The following is a 20,230-nucleotide window of genomic DNA, read 5'->3' on the forward strand; positions in this document are numbered from 1 at the left end:
GCTTGGTGTTTCAGCCCCTTTCTGTGGTATCCATCAGAGCGGCCCGATCTGATTGAGACCAGCTAGCGCTGAGAAGAGCCACACCAGCCCTTCCCAGACCTGTCTGGGCTCCAGCCAACATTTTCTTAGCCCCAGCGAGGAAGGGAAGTGGGAGGGAGCCTGGCTTCAAGAGGACTCTCTGGGGAACCTGCGGGAAGGGCCGGAAACCAGCCCACTGCCCTGATGAGTGGGGCCGAGTAAGCTCCCGGTCGGTTGGATGCTGTGGGTGGACGCTCTTAGTGAAGGCGGCCTCCCTGGGAGGGGTCTTCTCTCTGGATCTCCCCTCCTGACACTCACGGCGGGGAAGCTTTGAACACAGTTTGTCCCTCGACTAATGTGGGTGATAGAACTGGAAATAGAAAAAGGAACAGAAGAAACTGCTCTGAGAAGCAGAGTGAATTCTGGGTGGTAAAGGGTCTTGAGAACACACCCAAAGAGGCACAGTCATAGAGGTGGGGATGCGGGCTTCCCTGGTGGCTCAGTGATCAAGAATCCGCCTGCCAATGCAGGAGACACGCGTTCGACCCGTGGTCTGGGAAGATCCCACATGCCAAGGGGCAGCTGAGTCTGTATGTCACAGCTCTGGAGTCCACGTGCCAAGACTATGAGCCTGCGTGCCTGGGGCCTGTGAGCCACAGGAGAAACTACCTCTATGAGAAAGCTGCACACAGCAACAAGGGAGTAACCCCTGCTGGCCATAGCTTAGAGAAAGCCCACACACAGCAACGAAGACCCAGTGCAGCCAAAAAATAAGTAGATTTATATTAAAAAATATGAGGCTGTGGTATTTACCTTGGGTGAGAGATGGTTCAGAGGAAAGATCCTTCAAAGTTTGTAGGGTTGCCAAGCAGCAGCAGAAAGCAAAGTGACAACACGGTCGTGCGGTTTCCATGCACTGGGAGAGTCCTGGTCTTGTCTTCAGGGAGGCGGCATTGTACTTATTTTTCCTTTTTAGCCAAGGGTGGGTGGGTGTGTGTGTTCATTAACTTGCTCAGTTACAAACTGCTCCGGTTGTATGTATGTTTATGTGGGTATGTGTGTGTGTGAGATCATTAACTTGCTCAGTTACAAACTGCTCTGGTGTGTGTGTATGTATGTGTGCGTATGTGTGTGTGTGCGTGTGTGTGTGTGTGTGTGTGTGTGTGTGTGTGAGTTTTCATTAACTTGTTGTTACAACCCACTCCAGTGTGTGTGTGCGTGCGTGTGTGTGTGAGATCATTAACTTGCTCAGTTACAAACTGCTCTGGTGTGTGTATATGTATATGTGTGTGATCATTAAGTTGCTCAGTTACACCCCCCCCAGTGTGTGTGTGTGTGTGTGTGTGTGTGAGAGAGATCATTAACTTGCTCAGTTACAGCCCGCCTCGGGAGCTCAGGGTCTTATTACAGTTGGCTGCTTCTCTGCAGTTCGACCTGTTCTGTGGCTCCAAGGTGTGAACTGGGGTCATCGGGTGGGAGCCGGACAGATGTGAAGTTCACGCTCAGGATGAAGTCCTTTCAGGACCTGGTGAGTCGCTGGTCACTGGAGACGCTGGAGCTGAGGCAGGCTGGCCACTGGGTGGAGATGTTGCAGAAGATATCCGTCCTCCAGCAGACTGAGTGCTGAGATGACCTGCGCTGATGACGAGTTCCCCAGTCCTGGCAGGGCCGCCTGCATCCTGTCTGCCAATCTCTGGGGGTCTAGGAGGTGTCAGGCTTCAGCTGTGAAGGCGAGTCGCACAACTCCACAGAACTCAGCATCCCAAACACAACCACCTTGGGATGTGCTGACAAGGTAGTTGAAGTGTTGGGGTGCAGGCGAGTAAAGAGAAACGTACCAGGGCCTCCAGCTGGGAGACGTGCAGGAGCAGAGAAGGAGGTTGGAATCTACAACCCATCAAGGGCTCAGCTGGAGAGAATGTGGTCAGGTTCACTGGGCACTGATTAACCCGGGGGACTGTTTCTGAAGCCTCTGGTGGAAACAGGACACTAATGACACCTCACTCCCTTCTGACATCACCTGACCTTGGGATCTTGTCCCAGGAGCAGCCTTCTGAAGACCAGGAACCACCCCCCGACCCTTCCCCAGCTTGTCTGACCAGGTTTGGCATCTGGAACAGCTGGCTGGTAGATAGGAGCTGAGCTGTAGAGTTTTGTGTTGAAAATTTTAATTGAGGAACAGGAGGATTGGGGACCGCCAAGTGGGAGCTCAGGTCAAGAGGTTGAGGCCAGAGGACCTTGGAGAGGTGTGAGACAAGAGACAGGTTTCTTTCTGGTCAAGGGCTCAGTGCAGGGGGCTGGCCATGGTCCTAGGGGGTGGGAGTTCCTACCAGATGCCTGCCCTCAACCACCAACCTCTGGTTGGCTGGAGGAGCTGTCATTGTCCCTGGGATGTCCCAGCTCCCTCTTCATTGGATTCAACTGAGTGTCGGTTCCTTGAAGAACTCCGTTTAGGAACAGGGTTATTTTGTGATGGTTGACAATACCACTTGTCATAGTGGGTATTAAACACAAGGAAATAATTTTCCCCCAATATGTTGCAAGTTGTGTTATTGTTGTCATTTAGTTGATACGTCATGTCCGATTCTTTTGCTACCCCGTGGACTGTAGCCCCCCAGGCTCCTCTGTCCATGGGATTTGCCAGGCAAGAATACTGGAGTGGGTTGCCATTTCCTTCTCCAGGGGATCTTCCTGACCCAGGGATTGAACCAACGTGTTCTGCTTTGGCAGGAGAGTTTTCTACCGCTGAGCCACCAGGGAATCCCACAAACTATATACTTGGATGGAAGAAGTGGATATTTGTATAAATGTAAGAAAATTTCCATCTAGGTAACACAATATAGTTCAGGTAGAAAACTTGAGTGGTCCAGGATCCCCTTGAGCAGGACTCCGTCTCCCTTTAGAGGGGAGTGTTCCTGTAAAAACACCAAGTTACGATTGTGTTGGAATCGTCCCACTTGTGACCCTGTGGACTGATGCAAATTGAACGTGAACAATGACGAAAAATACATTGGCTCTTCTAGGTGAGGGAGATTAGATGTCTTTTTCTAACTTAATATTATAGTGTGAACGTTATCCGAGAAGGATGGATAAAACAGTAGCTCGTCAATCACTGGCTTCAATTCAAGGATGCGAGGGAGGAATCAAGTGATTTTTCTTCTCTGTAATATTGTAGGATGAGCAATTGGGCAGCCAAATTATTTTTCCTACGAATGAATGCAAATGTCAAATGATTTTCCCAGAAACTCCATCTGTATCCCAAACTTGGTGGATGCATTTGCGTGATAAAATCTTGTAGGGTTTGCTATAAATACAGCTTTGTCGTGTTGTCCATGCAGAGCGTGACAGCTGAAGAAGGGACAGTGAGTCACAGTCTGCTGCTGCTGCTAAGTCGCTTCAGTCGTGTCCGACTCTGTGGGACCCCATAGACGGCAGCCCACCAGGCTCCCCTATCCCTGGGACTCTCCAGGCAAGAGTACCAGAGTGGGGTGCCATTGCCTTCTCTGTGAGTCACAGGACATTAGGCGAAATGCCGATACCGAGTAGCTGGCAATCAGCAAAATCATGAGGCGAGTGAGGCTGATGGTTCCCTGTCTTCCCTTTACCTCCCCCTGCGCCGACCTTGTCCCAGGCTCTAATCCTTTACCTTTTAAAAGAAAATAATATATTTAAAATTTTTATTTTCAAGTGGACCAACTTTAAAGTCTTTATTTAATTTGGTACAATATTGCTTCTTTTTTACATTTTGGTTTTTTGGCTATGAGGTATGTGGGATCTTAGCTCGAAGACCAGGGATCAAATCTGCACTCCCTGCATTGGAAGGCGAAGTCTTAACCCCCGAACCTCCAGGCAAATCTCTACCCCCACCCCTTTTTTTGCACATTTTTTCACACTTAAAATTTCTTTTTTTTAAAAAAATAATTGAAGTATAGTTGGTTTATAGTGTTTTAGTTTCAAGTGTACAGCAAACTGATTCAGTTGTACATATATATATTTTCAGATTCTTTTCCTCTATTTATAGGTGATTGCAAAATATTGAGTATAATTCCCTGTGCAACACAGTAGGTTCTTGTTGTTTATTTATTTTATATACAATACTGTGTATCTGTTAATCCCAAACTCCTAACATATCCGTACCCCTCATCACTTAACCGCCCTTTTTTTTGCACCTCTGCTTTTAAGCATTATATTTGCTTGTATATGTACAAACAAGATACTTATATTTTGTTAAGGAGAATGTTAATATAAATTTGAATTTTAGTAAGGCTGAAAGAGATGAATTTGTAATGGAGACGTGTCAGATTCCTTGCTTCTCTCTGCCCTTACCCCAGTCTTACCTAAACTACTCAGTTGGTGCAACTTGGAAACCAGAGCATCCATAGAAAGAATCACTGGTACCTGGGGAGATCCCTGGGCCGCCCAGACAGGCAGCTCTGTGGCGCTGGAGACTGCCCAGAGGAGAGTAATTTATACAAACAGCATGGGAACGCTGCTCTGGGGGAAGCGTAGAGCCACGATGAGCCCCAAAGGGCTTCTACTTGCTACCAGCCTGGGACAGCACAAGCCCCGGGTCATTGCAGACGCTGCTGTTACAGTTTCTTGAAATACAACAGAAAGGGCTTCACGTTGAGAGCCACGTCCCTTCCAGCCGAAGCTTCCAGTTCTACTCTCATCATTCAAAGCTACGCTCCCCTTGCAGGAAAATCCGATATGAACCAGCATGACTTCCAGGTGATCCTCTCCTCTCTGCACCAGTGGTCTGCCAGCTGACTGGTGTTAGAGCAACAGGTATTGCTGCAGTGCAGGCTGTTGTCAGGAGTAATGAACAGGAGGCGGAACAGCATGGTTTGCTTCTATTTATGTCATCATGGGGCATTCACACGCTCACACGTGCCTTCTCGCTCCAACACACACACAGACACACATGCGTACCCTACCTGAAGTAATCTATGAATATATGAGAAACTGGTACTAGCTTTTGCGTCTCAGGAGGGTGGGTGGCGTTTGGAACTTGATGTACAAGGAAGACATCTTTCATTACATATTTTAAAATATATATACATTTTTGCATTTTTACCATACATAACTTTTTAATGAAGAGTTATTTTTTACAAGTTCACGCAAATGGATTAGCTCTGATTCACATACCAGACACCACTTTTTAGAGCACACTGGAGACAGAACGGCTCAGCAGTGTGGGACCGAAGTGGGCCAGGCTGTTGCAAGACTCCTTTCTCCACAGGATTCTCCAGGCAAGAATACTGGAGTGGGTTGCCATTTACTGCTCCAGGGGATCTTCCCAACCCAGGGATCAAACCTGTGGTCTCCTTCATCTCCTGCATTGGCAGGCATATTCTTTACCACTGAGCCAGCTGGGAAGCCACGCTGGTAAATAAGAGCAGAAAATCGGAGAACTGGACCTTCCAGGGCAAATCTACTGGCTGTCAGAGTCAAGCTTTTGTGAAGATGGAGAACTCAGTTTCAGTGGTTTGTGTTGGTTACATACTGTTTGTGGTTTTTTTTTTTTCATCTTCAGGTTTTTTCCTTCTTTCCCCCCTGTTACATGTCTTTACCATAAAATGAAAGTGAGAAACATACGATTTGTGAGATTTTAGGCCAGTGGTCCCCAAAATTAGAGATGGAGAAAGGAGGCGGGTGGGCGAGGCGGTGGGCTTGGTGGGCCAGGAGGAGAGCGGGCAGCCTGGACAGAGCCTCCCTTTGCTGTACCAGCCCTCCCCTTCCTCCCTGCCCCCTCCTGGTCACTGTAGGTCACGTCCAGCCCCTCCTCTCCCCTCCATCCTCGCCGTCCTTTCCTGCCACCTCTGGGAGGTGGCCGCTAACTTCTAGAACAGGTCATGCCCAGCTGGCCTGGTCGCTTTCTCTTTTGTACCGTCTGAAAAAGGACATCCTGGGTAGATTAGCAAGTGTCACACACGAACAGTGCTGAATGGAACGTTTAGGTTATTGATTCTAAGTAACCATAACTCCTGTCTGAAGCCTTTCCTCTGTGTCTAGGGAGCCCCGAGGGGATGATCCCCGGGGCTGGAGGTTGGCTCCCAGCCCTTCAGGAAGCCCCGTTTACCGTGGACACCCCTGTTAGAAATGCCTTTCTTAAACCTGGCTGAAACCTGGTTCCCTGGCATGTCCCACACACTGGTCTAATTTTACACCCTGGGAACCACCCTGAACACTACTTTGTCCATGAGCTGGAGCTTCAAAGATTTGAAGGATTGTCTCCCGTCCTGGTTATCGTCTATTCTCATTGTTTTTGATAAAAATTAACCTGGGCTGGTTACCGCCCTCTGCAGAAGCTAGATTTGGTGTGATCTTTCTTAAGCGTGGCTGCTGGACCCAGACGTGGCCCCAGGCATGGCCAGATCCGCGCAGAAAACAGGCTCCTTCCTTATCTTCAAATTAGCTGAACACACGACACTCTCACTCATGTGGACTTTTTAGTTTTGCTCCTTAGTCATGATCTGTCCCCAGTTATACAAACCACATTCATGGAGCTAAAACATTTTTTTTTAATTTATTTTAATTAGAGGATACATTACTTCCTGACTCGGACCCCAGAGCTGGTGCTCTGTGACAACTTGGAGGGATGTTGTGGGGAGGGAGGTGGAAGGGGGGTTCAGGAGGGAGGGGACACATGTATATACCTATGGCTTTTGTGTTGATGTATGGATTTTTTTGGTGTGTGTTTGTGACCCAAGTGTGTTTTCATTTGTGAAGCCAATGAATAACCTTAGATACGTTCTGAAATCTTTTATTGAGCTCGATTTGCCCACCTGCCAGGGGATTTGAAGGGACTGCAGGATCTTCATCTCCATATCCGTCATCTGGTTGTCCCTGAACCACCGGCAGCTGTGCCAGCCATGCCATCAGTGTTTGCATCCACCCTGGGTGAAGGGAGCAGGCACAGCCTCCCAGTGAGGCAGAACCCTGAAACCTCCCCTCCGGAAACCGAGTCACTTCCACCTGGGCTCTGTCGCTGTGTCCCAGCTGGGAGGGCAGTCTGGGCATGTCTTCAGTGGTCGGTCCATATGTATTTGTTGAATAAATGCGTGAATGAAGGTGTCGGGGGAGGCTGGGCCCCCGCCCCGCCGTCTTACTGAAGTGGTCTGTTTGCCTTTATCCCACACCCTGTGGTGTTGGCTTCCTGGTTAAGAAAGAAAACTCACTCCCCTGGCAAGGTTCATTCCTAGCCATCCACAGTGTCTCCTGCAGTCTCTCCTGTTTTTATTTTTTTATTATGTGCTTTCTCACATTTTTCTTTAAGAAAAAACAGGTTAACCGAGGTCTAGTTGATATTCAACCCTCTCCACCCCAGCAAAACACAGGACATTTTGACGTATACAGTTTGGACATGTGTACATACCTGTGGAACCATCACCACAGTCAAGGTGATAAACATATCCGTCACCTCCAAGGGTTGTCTCTGGTTCTTCTGTGTTTTGTGTTGTTGTTTTGGTGGGAAGAACACTTGAGGTCTGCCCTTCTAACAGACTGACGTGTACAGTACTGAATTGTTCACCCTAGGCACTGTTTTGGGCAGTAGACTTCTAGAATTCACTCATCCTATACAACTGAGACTTTATACCCATTGAATATGTCTCGCCTTCACCTCTCCACCAAGCCCTTGGCAGTCCCCTCTCTACTCTCTGCCTCTGGGAGTCTGCCTCTATTAAATTTCTTACGAAAGTGGAAACATGCAGTATCTGTCTTTCTGTGCTGACACGGTGTCCTCCGGATTCATCCGTGTACTCACAGGCGGCAGGAATCTCTGCTTCCTTTTTGCTGGGGTACCTACACCTCCACCCACCTCTTTCCTGAGGTCCAGCCTTGGTCAGTCTACAGTTTCCAGAGTCGACCTTCCTCCCCTTTTCAGGACTAATGTCTGCACACTGCCAGGAGATCGCCATCTCTCTCCTGTCGTACACAATTTCTCCAACATCCGCAGGGATAATATTTTATCCTGGACAATATTTTATTCTAACATGGGTTCATTAAGAGCCGTTAACTCACCTGGCTGTCTGTATATTAAAAAAGCCCAAGTTGGATTACATTTTGCTATCCATTCTGTTTTTTAAAACTTTGTGCGTTTATATATAAACTGTATATAGTTTGGTGACTATAGAATTCTCACAATGCTGATTTCTTCCAGAGTGAAGGTGAAGTCACTCAGTCGTGTCAGACTCTTTGCAACCCCATGGACTGCAGCCTACTAGGTTCCTCTGTCCATGGGATTTTCCAGGCAAGAATACTGGAGTGGGTTGCCATTTAAATGAGTCTAAATTTGAAATTTCTAATGAAAAAATGTTTCTTACTATAATTGCTAATTGAGATAAGCTTTACCCCTATGAACAATTTTTCATTTACAGTATTTCAGTGCAAAAATCTTAAGTATTTGGGGAGTGGTGGATTCCAAAATAAAACAATGGATTTCACATTTACCACATGATTCTGCTTGTATTTACAATTTACAAATCACTTTCTGGGTAGTGGACTTGCCAGGTGGTGCTATTCCAAGTAATAATTTTTTTTTTAATCTCTTCCCTTGGACCATCACCGTCATCTTACTTTTTGCCTTGGCTCTGGCATCTTGGAACCTGGCATTTGCTGTGTCCTCTTTCTGTTCTTGAAAGGGTCTTTTCCTTCCACATTTTAATGTTTCCAAATACAGTTTTTGATCTTGACATTCACGTTGTGACGAAGCCTCTTGTTTTGTTTTGTTCTCATTTAACTGGGTGTCATCTTGTTTCTTCACGTTTTGTTTCGTAGCCTGTCTGCTGACGCAGCATCACTTTTGTTTCCAGTAAATGAAAGGAAAACATTTCCACCCACTTAGTAGTTAGGCAGAGAGAAGGAAAAAAGCCTGAGTGCTCAGCAGTTCTCTGAGATAAGTATGCAGTGGATTTACATTTTATTCTGTTTCACTGTTTGGTTCACAGGTCAGTGTTTTGTGTCTTCAGTAGTTTGGTGATTGTCTCTTAAGGTTTTTACCTGATGCTTTTTAAGACATGGATTTTGAATCTATTTAAAAAGAGTTTCTATTAAAACAGAAAGTTCTGATTTTTTTTTTCAAGCATAAAGAATTACTTTGATACCGAATGCAGTGGATTATGTTTAGAGTAATAGGAACAAACAAATACTTCAAATTATCCATATGACTATTGGTCAAATCCTACAAACTGCTAAGCAAACGTGCAAATAATTTAGACGGACTATGATGAATTCTGTCCCAGAAGAAATGAACTATTGCTAGAATTAAGACAAGGAGGAGGATCTTACTGCTTGATTTGTATATGGAGGGAAATGATGAAGGATGGCAATTTGCTATTTACAATTTTTCCCCCACAGCAGGAGAAAGTTTCAAAGTGGGTTTGATATTTTTTTTTTTTCTTTCAGTTTTCAATCCTTTGTTCAGAAAAAACCAATATTCTGGCCTAAGGAAATAGAAATAACTTCCAAGGGTAGGCCAGTAATGATACCATATAAAAGAACTCTTCAGAATGTTTTGACCTAATGTTTCAAGGTGTTAATGGTAAAATATTAAAGTTACATGCATAAAAATTTGCAGTATGATTTACAGAAAAAGAAAACCCTTTTTAGTTTACAGGGCTGTTAGTTTTGACAAATACATGCGGGTCACATAATCACACACAATGAGATATAGAATAATCCCATTATCCACAAAATTCCCTTGTGCCCATCTGTGGTAAGACCCTCTCCCAACCCCCGCTCCCTGGCAGCCACTCATCTATTTCCTGCCCCTCTATTTTCCAGAATATCCTGTAGATGGAACCTTACAGGATGTAAGGGCTTCTCAGGTGGTGCTAGTGGTAAAGAATCTACCTGCCTATGCAGGAGACACAAGAGATGTGGGTTCCATCTGTGGATTGTATACCTGGGTTGGGAAGATCCTCTGAAGTAGGAAGTGGCAACCCACTCCAGTATCCTTGCCTTGAGAATCCCATGGACAGAGGAGGCTGGTGGGCTACAGTCCATGGGGCCATAAAGAGTGGGATACAACTGAGCGACTGAACACATACAGAATGTAAACCTTCGAGTCTGGCTACTTTGACTTAGCATTATGCATTTGAGATTCATCTGTGTCGTGTGTTTATTAATCTTGATTGCTGAGTAGGGGTCTGTTGTATGGGATACACCTGATTTTATCATTCACCAGTAGAAAAACATTTGGATTTTTTTTTGCAGTTCTTGGTGATTATGAATAAAGTCAGTGTAAAAATTTGCATAGTGTTTTTTTTTTTGAACACAACTGTTTGTTGAAGTTGGGTAAATACCTAGAAATAGAATTGCTGGGTGTATGTTATGTTTTAAGAAACTGCCAGACTGTGCGCATATTAATATTGTCCGTGTTCCCACTGGCAGCTTTGGAGAGTTCTGGTAGCTTGCCGTCCTCATCAGCACTTGGTTATCTGAGTTTTCTCCCCTTGTTCAAATAAGTTTGTACTGGTTTCTTTTTTTTTTTTTTTTAATTAAATTTATTTATTTTAATTAGAGGCCAATTACTTTGTAATATTGTATTGGTTTCTTATTAGAGCATCATTTTGCATTTTTTTAAATGATGTCATGGGGAGCATCTTTTCATAATCTTAGCTGCTACCCATAACACATCAGTTCTTTAATCAAGTGTCTATTCAGGTATTTTGCCTGTTTTTAAAATTGGGTTGTTTGTTTACTTATTACTGAGTTTTGATAGTTCTTTATATATTTAGGATACAAATACATATGAGACATGTTTCATCAGATGTGTGTGTTTTGCCAATATTTTCTTCTAGTCTGTGGCTTTTCTTTTTTCCGTCACTTAGCAGTATATTTTGCAAAGCAGTTTTTAATTCTGGTGAAGTCCAACTTAATCTTTTATGAGTTGTACTTTCATGTCACATCTAAGAAATCTTTCCTAAAGTCACAAAGATTTCCTCCTATGTTTGCTTTTAGATGTTTTAGAGTTTTAGGTCTTATGTTAAGGTCTGTGATTTATTCTGGGTTAAATATTGTGGAGTAAGGTATGGATTAAAGCTTGTTTCTTTGCATGTGAAAGTGTGAAAGTGTTAGTTGCTCAGTCATGTCCAACTCTTTGTGACCCCGTGGACTGAAGCCCGCCAGTGCTCTTCTGTGCATGGAATTCTCAAGAAAGAATACTGGAATGCGTAGCCATTCCCTTCTCCAGGGTATCTTCTCAACCCAGGGATTGAACCCAAGTCTCCTGCATTGCAGGCAGATTCTTTACCATCCCAGCTACCAGGGAAGCCCATTTCTTTGCGTGTGTGTGTGTGTGTGTGTTAGTAGCTCAGTGGCTCAGTCCTGTCTGACTCTTTGCGACCCCATGGATTGTAGCTTGCCAGGCTCTTCTGTCCGTGGAATTCTCCAGGTAAGAATACTGGAGTGGGTTGCCATGCCCTCCGTCAACAGATCTTCCAATGCAGGGATCGACCCCAGGTCTTCCACATTGCATGCAGATTCTTTACTGTCTGAGCCACCAGGGAAGCCCTTCTTTGCATTAGGCCATTCAATTATTCCAGCAGCATTTGTTGAAAAAATTGTTCTTTCTCTTTTGAATTGTCATTGCATTTATGTTGAAAATCAATTGACAAAATATATGTGAGTCTCTTCTGGACTGTGTATTTTCTTCCACTGATTTATGTATCTGTCCTTTCTTTAATTTCATATAGTCCTGAGGACTTCAGCTTTATAAGGTTCAACTTTATTTTTCGTAAAAATTGTTTTGGCCATGTGGTTCCTTTGGCTTTTTGTGTAAATTTTAGAATCAGCTTGTCAATTTCTACAAAAAAGTCTACTGGGATTTTGAAGGAATTTTCATTAAATATATAGATTAATTTGGGAGAATTGATGTCTTAACAATATTGAGTCTTCCAGTTCATGAACACAGTATGTCTCACATTTGCTTAAGTGTTTACATTTTTCATCAGTATTTTGTAGTTTCTGGTGTACTGATCTTGCACAGATCTTGTTGGATTTGTACCTAAGTATTTCATGTTTTGGGGTACTATTGTAAATAATGCTTTAAAGATCTCAGTTTCCAATTTTTTTTTTATTACTAGTACATAAAAGTACAACTTATATATATTGACCATGACTTTGCTAAACCCACTTATTAGTTATAGCTCCTTTGTAGATTCTTTGGGATTTTTAATGTACAGAATCTTTTTTATTTTGATTATTTCTTTTTTTAACATTAAAGAAAACCTTTTTATTTTGTATTGGGTTATAGCTGATTCCCTGGTGGCTCAGATGGTAAAGAATCTCCCACAGTGTGGGAGACCCAGGTTCGATCCCTGGATTGGGAAGATTCCTGGAGAAGGAAATGGCAACCCACTCCAGTGTTCTGCCTGGAGAATCCCAAGGACAGAGGAGCCTAGTGGGCTACAGTCCATGGAGTCGCAAAGAGTCGGACACGACTGAGTGACTAAGCAGGCACTAGACTTTTATCAGATGTATAATTTGTAACTATTTTCTCCTATTCTGTGGGTTGTCTTTTCACTGTTGTTTTTTTTTTTTTTTTTTTGAGGACTCTTCTGTAGGAGGCCACCTCCTCATTGTGCGCCTACATGGCCTTGCCTTTTTCCAGGTGTGTAGGGACAAAAGGAGGGGAAGGGAGCATGAGAACTATCTCTTCTTTTCTAAAAACTATCTATTTGGCTGTGTCGGATCTTAGTTGCAGCTCGTGGGCTCTTTGCGGTGAGCGGGCTCTTCCTCGCAGCCCCCAGGTTTTTCCTAGTTGTAGCATGGGGGGCTCTAGAACCTGTGGGCTCAGTGCTGGTTTAGATCTTAACTTCTTTCAACAATGTTTTATAGTTTTTCATGTTTCAATCTTGCACTTCTTTTCTTAAGAGTATTCCTCCATATTTCTTTTCTGTGCTATTGTAAGTGGAATTGTTTTCTTAATTTCCTTTTCAGATTGTTCATTGTTAGTGTATAGAAATGCAGTTGATCTTGTACTTTGCAACCTTTCTAAACTTGTCTGTTAGCTCTGATTGTGTCCTTGTGAATACCTTAGGATTTTCTGTGTACAAGATCATATCATCTAATCTGGATATTTCAATTTCTTTTTCTTGACTAATTGTCCTGGTTAGAATGTCCAGTACAATGTTGAAGAGAAGTGGTGAGAGTGGATGTCCTTGTGTTGTTCCTGGTCTTAGAGGGGAAGGCTTTCAGTCTTTCAGCATTAACTATGCTTTTATCTGTGGGCTTTTTGGGTAGATATCATTTGTCAGGATGAGAAAGCTTCCTTCTATTCCTAGTTTAATGAATATTATGATGAAAGATGCTAGCTTTTGTCGTATGGTTTTTCTTTATTCAGGTGACCTTGTGATCTTTGTTTTTAGTTCCTGGATTCCGTTTCCTAGTATTTTGTTGAGGAGTTTTATGCCTATAGCCATAAGGAATAATTTGTGGTTTTCTTTTCTTATGATGTCTTTATCTGGTTTTGGTACCATGGAAATGCTAGACTCATAGAATGAGTTTGGAAAATGTTCCCTTCTCTTCTATTTTTTTGGTAGATTTTGTGAAGGACTGACATTAATTCTTCTTTAAACATTTGATAAGACTCACCAGTGAAGCCATATGGTTACCCGATGCTTTAGAAGAAAATAAAATATGTTTTGTTTTTACATACATACTATATTTAGGTTTAGGGCTTTCCTGGTGGCTGAGCAGAAAAGAATCTGCCTACAATTCAGGAGAGCTGGGTTCGATCCCTGGGTTGGGACGATCCTCTGGAGAAGGGAAAGGCTACCCACTCCAGTATTCTGGCCTGGAGAATTCTAGTATTGTATAGTCCATGGGGTCACAAAGAGTCGGACATGACTGAGCAACTTTCACTTCACTTCACTTCAAGATAAAGCAATTTAAAATTTCTGTTGTTTCCAAGTCTGTTATAGCTGACATTTTGTTCTTTAAGTAATTAATTGTGATTTAACAAGGGTGATCTCACCTTAAGACTTTAAGTAACAGTTGTTTTTAAGAGATTTGGTACCATCATGAATCAAGGAAGATGAACATGAAAATATGATCCTAAGAAAATTTTCTAATTGCTAATTTGATGATTTCTTATAATTCACCTTATCATTGTCTCTCCTTTAAACAAAACCAGTTACAAAGAAAATATTCTTAGGTGAATAAAAACGTGTCCTTTCCTATGTTTAAAACATCAACAAAAAGTTTAACTGTATTACCCCCCAGTTCAGAGAATTCTAAAGTACTCTTCAGTCTGAAGGATATACTTAGAGGTGAAAAAAAAGGAAATCGTGCAACATACAGCAAAGCAAATGAAAGTCTCAAAGTGAAAAATCTGTAGTGAGATGAATAGTCAATCACTCTGCAAGGTCTAATTCTTCCTGTTGCATTTTCTTATTTTGGCCCAGTGACACATTCAGTGAAGGATCATGATTTTATGCAATTAATTCCATGACTATAAGTACTGAAAAGGAGAGGTTATTAAAACTCGGGAGACTTCTGAGTTCTAGCAAAACCATTAAAAAGGAACTAATGTGATAATAAAATGAAAAGCAATTCAAAACTTATCAGCCTAATAAAGAATATTACCAAATATCTTACTGTAATAAAGATCTTTGAAAATGAAACAAAGGAAAAAAAAAAAAAGCTCACCAGCTCAGATTAACAATCTGTTATGATGGGTTTGGCCCTCATTAAATCAGCCATGATATCTTGAAGAGGGTATTTAATTACCAAGTGATTTGTAACCAGATTCACTGGGGAATTATAGGAAGAATTGTAAACATGTTGACATCAACACCACACACAAAGTCTGGCCACAAACATTGTCTATATTTGGTACTCAGTGCTTTTTCTGTGACCCAAACAGAAGCAGTTCTTGCCTCTGCAAGGCAGTGAATTACACATACGATGCATTGAAATACCGCCATCATGCCAAGAAGGACAAGGTATTTCATCTCTATGAAGGGAGTTTGATGTCAAGAAACGCACTGTGGCAGATGGCAGTACATACAGGTCTCTTCCCTTCCCCACTGTAAAAGTGGAGAGGAGAATGCCGGGGTCCAGCCCCGGTGGAGTCAGGGGTTTCGAAGGGGAGACGGCATCGGTGATCAGGAAACAACAACTTATTTAAATGTTAATTAAAGATATAAAGAGTGGTTAAATAAGGATAGCTCAGTGAGAAAATTTAGTGGAGAAAAGAGGCTGAATAATTCAGCCAGAAGGTGAGAGAAAGAACGACATGGGGAGACCAAGTTTCGGTGAACAAGGCCCGCACTTTATTTTCCAAAGTAGTTTTTATACCTAAGTTATGCATAGAGGATAATGGGGGAAGGGGTAGAGTCATGCAGTAAGCCAGGCTTTCTTCCTGCAAACTTACCATATGCAAAAGCTTAGGTGATTTGCATCATCTTCTGGCCCTGAGGCCTGTTAACATTTTAAGACCCTTTCTTCAGAAAACTTATTTTTCTCTAAAGGTGATTAGTCAGGCGCCACCCTCCAAAAGCATTAGATAAAGTTGCATTCCTATAGGGCAAAGGTGTGGTGGGCTACAACAAGAAAAAGAATTAACTCAAGGGTCCCAGGTTAAAAACATTAAAGCTACTACTTACACCAATTATATTAATCAATACACTGCCAGGGACACAGCAGGTAAAAGATATAGAAACTTAGCAGCAAACATTGGCCCAACAAGTGAAAAACCCTTCACCAATACAATTTCTAATCTATCTTTTAACTGCTCAAAGGAATCTGTATGTAGACAGTTTAGAACATCTCATGCCTCTCACAGTTGGGAGGCTCTGAACAATCACATGTGGCCGGAAAAACCTATTCAGGCAGGCTAGAGGACTTCTAAAGGAGTTTGTAGGTTGAAATACTGTCACACCCAGGAATTATTAACTGGAGCTGTAAAAAGTTAACTTTTTTCAGAGAGAGGTAGTGGGGGACAGCCCCCCATAAAGTCAGAGGTGTAGGTGAGAGCACAAAACAGAAAGTAGGCAGACTCTGGTTTTGGGGGTAGATGCTTGAGAATTTCCAGGGGGACTTCTGAGGCTCAATCCCGCCTTTGCGTATGCCAAGCCTCCTTCCTCATGACCTTTGCCACGGGTGGAGCTCCTGTTCCTGGCAGGAGAAGTCGATTAAGTGTCCACCCTTGGACTCTAATCCCCAACCACAGAAGAAAGGCTGCCTTCCCCAGCGGAGATTTGTGCCCATTTTATCTTGCTGACACACAGGATTGTAGAGCTCACAATGATTACATTTCAAAACCACGGGAAAGCCTGAGAGGAGCCACTGAGCAAAATGCAGGTAATCAGAATCACAGAGATATCAGGTGCCCTCCTGCTCCAACAATCGTCAACCCTGCATATTCATTGGAACGACTGATGCTGAAGCTGAAGCTCCAGTACTTTGGCCACCTGATGCTAAGAGTCGACTCATTGGAAAAGATCCTGATGCCAGGAAAGATTGAAGGCAGGAGGAGAAGGAGACGACAGAAGATGAGATGGTTGGATGGCATCGTTGATTCAATGGACATGCGTTTGAGCAAGCTCTGGGAGATAGTGAAGGACAGGGAAGCCTGGCATGCTGTAGTCCATGGGGTCACAGATTCGGACATGACTTAGTGACTGAACAACTCCTGCTCCATCTGCTCTGCCCTCAACATCCTTACAGATTTCTCTTCATTGCTCTTTCATTCCTGTTTCACATCCTTCTGCCTCATCTCCTTTTTTCAAAGTTCTCCTCCTCCTAGGACCCCTAAGTTACTTCTGAGTGCTGTCGACTGAAAACAAATTCACAGCCTAAAAGCTGTCAGTTAGGTTTTATCTGGGAAATTACTGAAGACGGTGGCCAGGAATGTGGTGTCTCAGGTAGCTCTGAGGATGGCTCCAAAGAGGAAAGGGAGGAGCCAGGATACACAGTTTTGGTGGAAAAAATAAAAACAACCCTCGTAGAACATCAAAAGATAGCTGCTAATCACAAAACCCGGATATCTCAAGTTAACAATTTTAGTGCTTTTCTACGTAAGGGAAGAGGCAGGAGTCTGGCTCATTGCGATTACTCCTCTGATGTGCACATTCAGTATCTGTGGTCAGTATCCTGTTTATCTCCATCCTGAATTCCCCTCAGGGTGCACTGTCAGGCGGCTGCAGTGACTGACGGCTTGATGACTGCAATATCCTTTGTTTACTGAAATGGCTGGTGACACTCTTTGTCCACAGGATCTCAGAAATCTCACTGTTTTTGACTCCGCTCTCACAAAAACCATGCTTATGAGCTTTTCCATAGCGATCTCCAGTAATTATAAAATTGGAACAGACTTTAAGAAAATTTCATCAAACACCCTCAGGTTAGATGAGAGAACCGAGAAAGTGTGCCCCCCGGTCACAGAGAAGTGGCTGGACTGGAGTGGGAACACAGGGCCCTTGGACCTTCCTAAACACCTGATGAGTTAATTCACACCAGACTGGTCATAGCAATGCTGGTGTGTTGTCAAGTCTCTAAGATGTTTTTTCAGAAGTGTATGGGCTTAGTGGCTCAGTTGTGTCTGACTCTTTGCAACCATGGGCTGTAGCCCACCAGGCCTCTCTGTCCATGGGGATTCTCCAGGCAACAATACTGAAGTGAGTTGCCATGCCCTCCTCTAGGGAATCTTCCCAACTCAGGGATAGAACCCAGGTCTTTGGCATTGCAGGTGGATTCTTTACCATCTGAGCCACCAGGGAAGCCTCTCATGTTTCTCAGAACTGTTTCAGGAGATGTTTTCTCAGAAGTGTGTAGAGCCATGAAATTAAAAGGCTCTTGAGAGTCCCTTGAACTACAAGGAGGTCAGACCGGTCAATCCTAAAGAAAATCAACCCTGAATATGCGTTGAAAGGACTGATGCTGATGCTGAAGCTCCAATACTTTGGCCACCTGATGCAAAGAGCCAACTCATTGGAAAAGACCCTGGTGCTGGGAAAGATTGAAGGCAAGAGGAGAAGGGGATGACAGAGGATGAGATGGTTGGTTGACATTACCGATTCAATGGACATGAGTTTGAGTAAACTCTGGAGATGGTGAAGGACAGGGAAGATTGGCGTGCTGCAGTCCATGGGGTTGCAAAGAGTTAGACACAACTGAGTGACTGAACAATGTAGAGCCATTGGATGAATCCATATGGTACATCTTCTTGGAGCATCAATTCAACTAGAACTGATACTGGAGAAAAAAAATTAAGGACTGTGTTGATGAAGCTGTTGTCTCTCAACTCCCCCAACCTTTCTGTGGTCAGTGTGCTGGTGTTGGGCTACGTGTCTGCAGGGTGAAAGTTGCTCAGTTGTGTCTGACTCTTTGCGACCCCATGCACTACACAGTCCATGGAATTCTCCAGGCCGGAATACTGGAGTGGGTAGCCATTCCCTCCTCCAGGGGAATCTTCCCAACCCAGGGATTGAACCCAGGTCTCCCACATTGCAGGCAGATTCTTTACCAGCTGAACCACAAGGGAAGCCTGAGTCTCTCTGTTTCCAAGCCGCTCCTTTTAAGGCACTGCCAAAAGGGAGTGCCAGAGGGTGGCTGCTAGCCTGGAGGAGGAAGAAGGGTCCTCCTTGCTGCTTTTTCCTGTTAGTGACCACCCAGTGACTGACTGCCTGCTGATGGTTCCTTACCCCTCAGCATCCGATGTTGCAGTAATAACAACTGCAGTTTTTCCCACGTGCACACAACCTGTTTCACTGATCCCCTTAGAAACACCCACACTGCTGTTCGTGTCTCCACCCCAGAGACCTTCATCCCCCGTGGGACTCGCTTCTCTGCTTCTAGGGTTTAATGATCCCAACTTCTTCCTTTTGTTTCCCAGCCCTGGAGTGTTTAGTTGCTTTCTGCATTACAACCTCTGGGAACCTCAGTTCAGTTCAGCTCCGTTGTGTCTGACTCTTTGCAGCCCCATGGGCTGCAGCATGCCAGGCCTCCCTGTCCATCACCAACTCCTGGAGTTTGCTCAAACTCATGTCCATTGAGTCGGTGATGCCATCCAACCATCTCATCCTCTGTCGTCCCCTTCTCCTCCTGCCTTCAGTCTTTCCCAGCATCAGTGTCTTTTCAAATGAGTCAATTCTTCGCATCCGGTGGCCAAAGGATTGGAGTTTCAGCCCTTCCAATGAATATTCAGGACTGATTTCCTTTAGGATGGACTGGTTTGATCTCCTTGCAGTCCAAGGGACTCTCAAGAGTCTTCTCCAACACCAGATTTCAAAAGCATCAAGTCTTCAGTGCTCAGCTTTCTTTATAGTCCAACTCTCATATCCATACATGACTACTGGAAAAACCATAGCTTTGACTAGACTGGGAACCTCACTGTCCCCTATTTGCATTTTTTAGGTCATACCAGTGCTTGGTTATCAAGCTTTTATGTTAAATTCTCAGTTAAAATAATGGGTGTGGTTTGTTTCCCCTATCAAACTATGAGTGATATAAGTACTTCAGTCTGTATTTACAATTACATTAAGGATAAATATCTGTGGAGTATAGCACAGGAATTATTTATGTTTAAAAGACAAAACAGGGACTTCTTCAAAGGAATTTGGCACCCTTTCAGAAATGCCTCCTGCGTTTCCTTCCAGATACCTTCCTTATCTTCTATTAGGGGTACCCTAGTGAGGAAGTCTGGAAACATTTTAATCGGTTGTTCTGAGGGCTTTTTAATGCCCAGATGGGGAACTTCCAGAGACTAAGACTTCATTTAAGGAGATGGAACAGGCAGTCTGACTGGGAGGATGACTTAGCAGCGCTTTACAAATTTTACCTCTGAGCAAGTCATACCGCCTTCAGTCTTTCCCCTGCCTTCAGTCTTTCCCAGCATCAGGGTCTTGAAGGCAAGAGGAGAAGGGGACAACAAAGGATGAGATGGTTGTATGGCATCACTGACTCAATGGACATGAGTTTGAGCAAGCTCTGGGAGTTGGTGAAGGACAGGGAAATCTGGCATGCTGCAGTCCGTGGGGTTGCAAAGAGTTGGACATGACAGCAGTTGAACTGAGCTGAAGTCATAATGTGATGATGAAAAGAGTATGGCTTTAAATGGCATTATTCAAGTAATGATCAGAAAACAGCAATGGGTTGTTATCAGAAGCAGTTTTCCTGAACTCTGCATAAGTGCTCAGTCACTTCAGTCCCACTCTTTGTGACCCAAACTTTGTGGACTATTGCCCACTAGGCTCCTTAGTCC

General features: G+C 43.8%; 1 protein-coding gene across 5 annotated transcripts in view; it reads left to right on the forward strand.

Moving 5' to 3' along the window:
* The window catches only part of ATPSCKMT (ATP synthase c subunit lysine N-methyltransferase), a 90,834-nt gene that overhangs the window by 17,951 nt on the left and 52,653 nt on the right, over positions 1–20,230 (forward strand). Inside the window, exon 5 of one of the 5 annotated variants that reach the window (XM_070774862.1) lies at positions 1,447–9,090. The exons of the other annotated variants lie outside the window; for them this stretch is intronic. Coding sequence (XP_070630963.1) covers positions 1,447–1,476 — 30 coding nt within the window. The 3' untranslated portion in view covers positions 1,477–9,090. Of the gene's footprint in view, positions 1–1,446; positions 9,091–20,230 lie in introns of those variants that run through there. 5 annotated transcript variants of the gene reach the window in all.

The sequence above is a fragment of the Bos indicus genome, chromosome 20 (assembly GCF_029378745.1).
Source record: "Bos indicus isolate NIAB-ARS_2022 breed Sahiwal x Tharparkar chromosome 20, NIAB-ARS_B.indTharparkar_mat_pri_1.0, whole genome shotgun sequence".
NCBI lineage: Eukaryota > Metazoa > Chordata > Mammalia > Artiodactyla > Bovidae > Bos > Bos indicus.